General features: G+C 40.8%; 1 protein-coding gene across 1 annotated transcript in view; it reads right to left on the minus strand.

Annotated features, from left to right (window-relative positions):
* Positions 1 to 1,320: 1,320 nt before the first annotated feature.
* T265_14103 (hypothetical protein) overlaps positions 1,321 to 8,950 on the minus strand; it is a gene marked incomplete at both ends in the record, with an annotated part of 29,998 nt that continues 22,368 nt past the window's right edge. The window contains 2 exons of the mRNA XM_009172051.1: positions 1,321 to 1,530; positions 4,208 to 4,252. Of these exons, the coding sequence (XP_009170315.1) occupies positions 1,334 to 1,530; positions 4,208 to 4,252 (242 nt within the window). The remainder of the gene's footprint in view (positions 1,531 to 4,207; positions 4,253 to 8,950) is intronic.

Consider the following 8,950-nt stretch of genomic DNA (forward strand, 5'->3'; position numbering starts at 1 on the left):
CAAATTTCATTGCCCACTGAAGCAGTCATACCTCTGGCGGAGAAGTCTGGTGGAATGATTTCCCAGCATTAACGACACCCCGGAACGCCAAAATGGGGCTCAAAAGTTTAGACTGGTACTCTAAACTCAATTTTCCGATTGCTTAGTCAATCAGGGGCTCGAAAATTCAATTCTATTGTTCGAATATTAAGCGCCCGTTTGAACAGGGCATGCCATACATAGATGACCCTCCCAGAAACTGACTCTGTATTGAAAAAGTGGGCGACAAAGTGGGCGACACGAGAATAATAGTAATGCGATGCTTGCCTTAAACGGGCACATTGTGGCAGGACTACATGCTCTTGAGCGAACTCCAGAGTTCCCATTGCTCTCAAAGGTAGCCGAACTACGGAAATGAAATGGAAGAAATGGGTGTTAATCATTAGAAAGAGAAAGCGCGTATTCCTGTTGGTCCTATGTTGTCTCTCGCTAAATACCTCACCAACTTGCAGACAAAAATTCACCATGTTCTTCAATAGCCAAGTATCTTATGGCCAAAAATCCATTTTACCCATTTCAATTCATCATTTGCCGCTCAATTTCTGTTGTGATCTATATTTCCACTGGTTTTCTGATACTACTGGAATAAATCGAGCAAAGCTCTCTCTATGCGTTTAACAGGCTGCGTCTGTTTGACTGGTCGGTTAACCCACCAGATTTATTTTCTTATGACTAACTCCGTTTTGTTTTCTGGTGGCTAGATTGGTACCCACGAGACACTGTTCTCACTATTTTCATTGAATGATTCAAACTCCTAATCGGAGAGGACTTCAAGTAGCCCGCTGATAATCGGAAAGGCCGATTTGTCGTTTAAAAGGCGATCACTAAATCACATGACTTTATATGCACTTATTTATCAAACGTCGATTTTTATTCTATTGTGTACCCTACGTGGGGCGATTTGTGATCAAGAGGTCTACCTTTAGACGACCAATTGGAGGGCCGCAGATTATCATCCCCTGGGAGTCTTGTGAGATGCTCATTAAATGCTATTCCAAACAACGATCGGACAGAAGTACCGAGGTACAGTATTGCTCAACTTTTTAACACACAAATAATTCATTTGTAGAATGAATTGCTTCTAGTTGTTCTGAGCCCAAAATATTAACTACTTGCTTGAGATGAGGTTACTAGTCTCCTAACCTAGATAATAACTTTTAACGTGCCCCCTCTGTAAGTGTTTCCAAATAGCGGAAGACCTAATTGTTTAAGTAAGTGTTTTTAACAAGGTTACAAACAAGTAGATACAATACAATATACATTCGTTTGACACAACGTTGCCCTAGAATTAGTTTCACTCAAAAGCTGCTGAGGGTCGTTTGGCACCTGGTCGACTGCTTTCCGTCACGCTGTCTTCTTCGCCTTCATAGCCATAATCTAACGTAGTTTCCACGCAGTATTGTCCAGTGTTGGCTCCAGCGACTTCAAGTTGATCAATTATAACATCGCTCAAAACTCGAGGTTGCTGAGGTTCGGTGGTTTCTTCCTCTTCTACAAAAAGATTTAGCACAATAAAGATTGCGTTCACATACAGGTTTCACGATTAGAACTCTCTCTTGTAATAGCTTCTTTGTCCTCTGCATTTAATAGCTAGCTTTTCTGGCACTAAAATGTGCCTTCCATAGCTGTGTATTTGAAAATTTTCAACAATCAGGGATCCGCGAAATTTCCGAGTGATAACGACAGCTCATCCAGCCTACTGTGAATGCGTGCCAAATGAACGGTGAAAATGAAGTGTAGCTAGAAAACATGATCGTTTTCCTTAGCATGAACAAAGGACAAGGAATAATTAATGACATTGTCTCAACAGTCCTCGTGCCTACGTTGAAAGAAAGTCGATGATTATATCTGAGCTATCGTCACTGAGTAGACAAGCCACTTTGATGACGATATTCACGTGCGAAGCTTTGCTTAATCGTAGGCGGTTGCGAAATTGGTAGAATTCGCGTATAATTTACTTTCGCGACATTATTCCGGTAAGTCCATAGCCAATGAGGGAAGCAATGGAACTGTCGAAAATCTGATATGAAGCGAGAGTGTTACGACAAATTTGGGGCATGCAGGACGCAGTTGAATCATCGGCCATGAAGAGGCCATTTTATTAGCAATTCAGCGATGCTACTGGTTTGCCAAACGTCTCGAACGATGACCCACTTACTGTCACCTTGTTTTTCCTAACGTGGGTAGTCAACGTGCGGTTTAGCATGCTTATGTTAAGAATGTTGCTAATGCGGAATAGATGAGTCTTCATCATTGGTGGTTGATCTGGTCTGCATACTTTTAGCGCATCATGAGTGCGCAGCTGAGTTCATAATTCATCCTTGCCTGATTGAGTTTATATAGTTGTGGAAGGCTAGCTGAAATCTATTGCTTTGACTGACCGAAGGAAACACACCTTCTATGTTGGGTGCATAGTGGGACAGCTTACGGACGGGAGGAAACAAGGGCGGTACATGAGTCTTTTATTTCAGACGGTTGTGCACTTTGTATACTGTGATAGCTCTTTTGTGACAGATACTCAGTCAGTCTCTGTTGCTGCCTAGTCAGAGTAGGGGTAGAGTTCAAACGTCCTTTCTGGCAATGAGCACATGGATTTCGACAGCTAAGGAATAGTTCCAAAGCGTCATTCTAAATTCAAGTTCCTACGAAGGGTCTGGATAATCTATTCTATTCTGTTGGTAAAAGAAGAGGATCTCTGGAGGAAAGAGCGACTTATCCCTCTAGAGTCTCACAGCACGTTATGAAAAATATTCGTGAAATATTTCAGTCTGTTAGCTGAATTGAACCATCACAGCTACTTGTTTGCGTTGCGACCGTCACAAGTTCACAATCAGGAAAACAGGTTGGTTTACAGTCTTCTTTAGAACAAGTAATTGGTCGAACGTCTCCATTATTGAACATTGTCTCCAAGGCCGACACTTAAAAGTAATGTACAGATTATGAGGCTCATCTTGTAAGGTACGTGAGGTTCATCTCATCAACGAGGATAGTTTTATGAACAGGTAGAGTGAAGGAAATTACTCCAGACAAACAAATAGGGGTTGTTTCTAAAAGAATTCTACTCATTTAAATAGTTCTAAGCAATGTTTCACAACGGAAAGATTACTGCGAAACCTGTTGCGCACTCAGACACCAAGCTGTCGACTTTTTCTGGTCAAGGCCCATTGCTCGGGTGGGAAGTTTCTCCTTACCATGATGACTCTCGAACTGGCCCGAGGAAATCATTCACCGAATTATCTTTCAACACTTTAAATCTGATTAGGTGCTTGAAACTCGCTAGTCAAGGAAATAGAAGCAGAATCTTATTTAAAAGTTGCAACATAATCTATTACACCTCGTTAAAAGGCTGATCAAGCAAGTTTTTGCAGATAGCGGTTGAGGACTCAAATGGATTCGGTCCATCAGTCTCGTCAGGTTTATATGGCGAACAGTGATTCCCTGCAGATATATGCTTCCTTGTAGTATATATAAATCCTACAGACAGGTTAGCCTAACTTCACTGATCTTCTGGTAAAAATCTTCGACACGGAAAAAGACCGAATGTTGGTACAGATATACCCATGTAGCTGCAAAGCCTTTACTCATTCGGCACAGTGACCAGATGACTTACTAACACTGTCTGCCCAATACTGGCAATGTGCGTCCGGCTAATTGATAACCCAGTGCACCTGCCATGCTATTCAGCATTTGTTGCAATGACTTATAAGACGGAAAAGTGAAATGAAATAGAGCCCAGGAACTCGGTGTTAATTGACTTCCACTTAAATATATTGAGACGTTTTCATCCCTTACGTTTCATTGTCGCAGGGTTCTCCTGTAAGTTTTTGGTCAGTTGCCAAAATAGCTGATCGTCTATGTCAACCCCTAGCTGCCGCCGCTTGTGCGTTTCTACCGCAAACTAATAAGCGTGACAAGGGACCGTTTGTGTATGAGATATATCTTGGATAGAGTTAGAAATTCCAGTGTACCGTGACGACAATGTCAAAAACTGTGGGAAGACCTCCAAGAGTAATTGAATCTTCAGTGTCCTAGTGGAAAAAAACAGAGGGCATTAGAGAGAGAGAGATCATTATCTTCAGATCGAATGGTACAGTATTTGATAGTTTGTATCGCGTTTCAGTTTACGTGCTATTATTTGGTTCTCTTTAGCTTGTTTTCATCAACTTACCGCTTGTTGATGGAACAAATTCCGTCGATTCAGCCGGAATAATATCTGCCAAATATCAGAAGAAAAAGTTGCGTTGCATAATGTAGGAAAGCTGGTCAACATAGGATTTTCAGTAATACAGTTGTTAGCCATCGGTCAGTGTGAGGATAATCTGCATAAGGAGCGTCTGGATTACACAAACTTTGAAGGATCCATTAAATTCTGAACGTAGGGTCTCGCGATGCAAGAAGCTATTCTAATTTTCGCAGTATTTTTGGGATGCAAGTAGCACATCATAAACCAAGTATTATAACGATGGAAGGAAATCCGTGTGGCAATAGTCTGAAGTTCAACAGAGCGCGACTGTAGCCAAAACCGACTGTCCACTTGCCTAATTAGCCCCGATAAAACGAAACTAGTGCACGACTTTGTGCTCTGTCAATGCCAACCAACTTGTTGTCAGAGTGATGAGTAATCGATCAAGACAACCGAGTTTTCTTCAAACTTTCTCTTACTGTATTACATTGTTCATAGTTTGATGTGATGTCCTAAGCTTCGAAAGCAAAAATGATAGGAAGTCGTGGACAGATAAAAACGATGCTAACTCCGGGAACAGTTGCCTCATCAAGTGCTCGAATGCAACCTAATGCTGATTTTGATCACTTGTATTACAAACGCTAGTTTTATGCATCGGATCCCCTCCTTTCTGTTGCGCTACGTCATAATCAAAATATTTTTTCTAGCTGTGATGATTTTTGTGCACTTTCCAAGGCCAAATCTTGGAAGAGACGCTTGCTTCAAGTGTCTTAGACAGTGCGCTAAGACTGAGATGGACAAATTTGTGGTGCCACACAAGTGTCAGAAAACAGTTGGCGAGGTAATCCAGATTTGTTGCATCTGTACGGATTCGTTGATGAACCACTGCTAAAGAAGTCGAAGTGGCGGAATTGTACGGTAGTCTTGAATGCTCAGTTCACGTTCTTTGTATGGATAATTTTGTCCGTACACCATGATATACAGATATCAGTGAACATCTCTCATAGCTGTACGTGTAATACACTACTTATAAGGTTGCTGGAAATTCCTCGACAACTGACGACTGATTTTGGCCTTCTTGGGTCTCATCAGGTAGGCGCACTCCCGGAGTTTTCATCAATCTTATGTTCCACTTGATCCCAAATTAGAAAAAATTTGGAAACTACGTACATTTGCGTATCAATTTGGTTTTGACGTGAGACTCACCTGAAACCCGACCTAGTCTACCGTTTACGGTGTTGATGTTTGTGATTGTGAGTCTACCGTGAAAACCAAATTGATATGCAAGTGAGCGTATTTGTTGAAATCCTTCACAGATCTCTGTTTGGCTACAGAATGAATGCATCATTCCACAGTAGTCACTAGTGTGGTTACATTGAAGCCTATTTATAAGGGTCAAAAGCGTTATTGCTGACAGCAAGATGGTAAAAAACTGTATCGGCTTTTTGTTATTGAAGAGTTTATCGTGAAAAATCATGTATAAATCTGTAGTTATCTGAGATTTCAGGAAGATTTATGACTGCGGATAGTCGCGGTATAGCACATATGAACCTGTCGTGAAGGGCAAAAATGTCTTTTGTAACTGAGATATAGTTAGTCTGGATCCATAAATAGAAATAAATTGCATTTACACACAAAAGTTGTTGCGAGGCTCATCGAAATATGATGATTAATCCTTTCAATGAAACTCCAAGAATTTCAGTGGGTCATTGCTGAATCAGCAGCACTGTGTTGGCTTTCTCACTGCATCCAGCATAGCTGCATTTATGAGAAATTTGTCACAAACTATCAGCTTTTGAAATAATTTCCATCCGGTTTCCTTGTACTTTTTTATTTCGTGTAACCTTTAGTGGTTCTTTGGGACCCAATGTATTCTGACGAAAAAGTACCGTGTGCAGTTGCATTTGGGCTCATCCCTCGAGGTCACGTTCGACCATAGACATGCCAGAGGTTAAAAGAGCATCTGAGCTGCGTAGACAAAGGGTCAAAACATGACCTATAAAAACGAATACATTTCACCCCTTTTTCTGGTCACTATTCCAGTGGAAGACTATTACATTTTAGTTGTTCACCCCTCAAAAAATAGGAAACTAAAGTTATCGCTTCTTTAACAAGATTGCGATATCCAGTAAGCTAGATCCACTCTTATGGAATCCATGGGGCTGTTCTTATGTACTTACTTCAGTCTGTTTCTTTTGGACAAAACAGTTCATCTATCCAGCATATTTGCTCTGAGTGTCCCAAGTGAAGTTGCGGACTTCGGGTTTACGTACTCCTGCTTGAGTCTTCACACTTGAGCCTCCAAAGTGGCTATCATCTCTCACAGTTGAATGTTTTACACACGTCATTCTTTTCATCAGAATCAAATGTGTATTCTTCCAACAGTGCTCCTTAAAAGTTGCCTCTTAGTTGAGTGTCAAGATCGTCCTTCTAATATAAGACCGTATCCGTGTCACAGTGGAGTCCTTCTGTTCTTATTACAGTAGTCCTGTGAAACTTTATTGATGCTCTCAGCGTCCGGTGAAATGCCATGTAGATAGCACACCAGGTCAGAAGGGCGCAGGTGTTAGATAGTTCAAAATGAGTCATAAACCAAGAAAAGGAGGGCTAAGTTGTGGATTATAAGTCAGAAGATTTTCGCTCACCTATGCGTGAGCAAACTGTAAACTGTACGGTGCGGCAATGAACCAGAGTTTTACTCGTCAAGACCAAAAGGCATTTTGAAAAATCAAACGACTGAAGAGTGAAAAACCTTTTTTGTGGTTGTCAGTATAGGGATAACACAGAAAATCCTGAGTGACTGAAAAATCTAAGTAAATTCGTACCAATAGCGGGTTTGCGTTTGAGCATTCTGAACTCTGTATGCCGAGTAATGACACTGAATCCCATTAAGTCCCATCGAACGTTGGTAGGTACGCCTACTGAATGCTTCTACTATACCCTGAGGGGTGTGAGAAGGCAATAGTTCCCCCCACGCAACTTTTATTTACTGAGAACACCAAGACTAGTTTGGCTTTGATGCAATACGGATAAAACGGGGATTCAAAGATCTGTTCTTAAGATAATGGACGGAGGTTAAAGGGTGTGTGTAGAAGAAGGATATGAAACCTTATAAGGGAAGCACATCTGCAAGAAAGTTTCTGCTAGTTCAAATCCACATATTACTAATATATTCCAAGAAAGCAATGGACCAGCAAAGCTATGGAAGCCAAGCTTGAAGGCCAAGCGTTTCATTTAAAATGACGGCACTTTAAACTTCTAACTGCCTTCTTTCACCGAACTTCGCCTGCAGCTAAATCCCTTATCTTTTCCACACTGTACTTTAAGAGAAAAAAGTAAAGAGTAACCTTTCGTGATTTAGATCATTTTCCCACTTTCTTTAGGCCTTTCAAAAGTCTTTGTGGCTGTCAACCAGCCAAATCACTGCGCGATTTCGTGAGTGCAAAGGAAAAAAACGTAAAGTTATGTTCTCGTGGATAGTAAATGTTTCGTGGGTCATTTAACTGACAGGCTTGTGAGGACCACGGCAACAAACCTGCTTACATTTGGTTTATCACCGAGTTGATTTCAAAGCAAGCCTACCCTATTCACTTCAAAGGACATCGCCTTTGAACATAGAAATTTTCACTCGGTGGTCTCCAATAGAAATCTCAAGAAAGCTTTGGGAGTAACTTAAGTTTTTCACTTGGGATAGCGGAGATAGATAGACAACATAAATTGTTTTGAGGGGACAGAGTCTCAGAGTGCTTCAGTGGCCGACTTGTCTTTACGGTATGCACTTGTACTTCACACGGTCAAGGTTTTTTTAACAACTTATATCCGTTTACGCCAACACCCTTCGGGCATTTGAAAGAAGTCATTTTCCCGTGTTTGTGTGTGTGAAGCTCATTGTTGCATGTGACAGGCACATTCAGGTCAGGCAAATGCGTAGCAAATCACGTGCCAGTTTTAAGTGCGAAAATGTGGCGTGGAGCAATCGTCTGGTTACAGGAGCTCTGAGTAGGTGGGTGGTCGGTGATGCTCGACTATCCCAAGAAACATCTTTTCGTTCAAATCATGTATACATAGTTGAAAAACTAAAAATTTTCAGGAACGTCGTTAAACAAATTCTCCTTCGTTGATTGTTACTACAAGCGTAACAAACGATTGGATTGCCATGTAGTTAGCCATGTTGATTGTTTGAAAACCCTGACTGACATTCAGATCTCCGATACCTAGAGTCTCGCCCATAAAAAAGTGTGATTCTCTCCACACGGTGAGTTCCAAAGAACCATTGAGAATAAAAGAGAAGCTATCAATCTTCATTTTTGGAAAATAGTGCAAGCTAATAATTATGAGGACTCCAAAATTGATTAAATCACTACTTTTGGCGGAAAGACGACCCACATCCGATATTATAAATTTTATGCAGCGTAGCCAAATATCAATGGTCAACAATTCTTTGTTACAATACTACTACCTATTCTTTTGAGACAGCTATTGTTTACTTGTTTATTTTTTGCACATGCTCCTACGAAGCCCGATTGAGCTACACTTGATATCCGTTTATTGTCATATAAATTTGAAATATGAGCTAAGGGAACTGGTGACAGAAAACAAGATTTATTCGCTACCTTAATTCGTGAGTAATCTGTTATCAAATTGCGTTGTTTAGCGTCCATGTTAGCTTTGCAAAAGAGCTGTGCATATATATATATATATATATATATGTATTCGGCTGAGTGCTTT

This window comes from Opisthorchis viverrini (genome assembly GCF_000715545.1).
Source record: "Opisthorchis viverrini unplaced genomic scaffold opera_v5_143, whole genome shotgun sequence".
NCBI classification, from domain to species: domain Eukaryota; kingdom Metazoa; phylum Platyhelminthes; class Trematoda; order Opisthorchiida; family Opisthorchiidae; genus Opisthorchis; species Opisthorchis viverrini.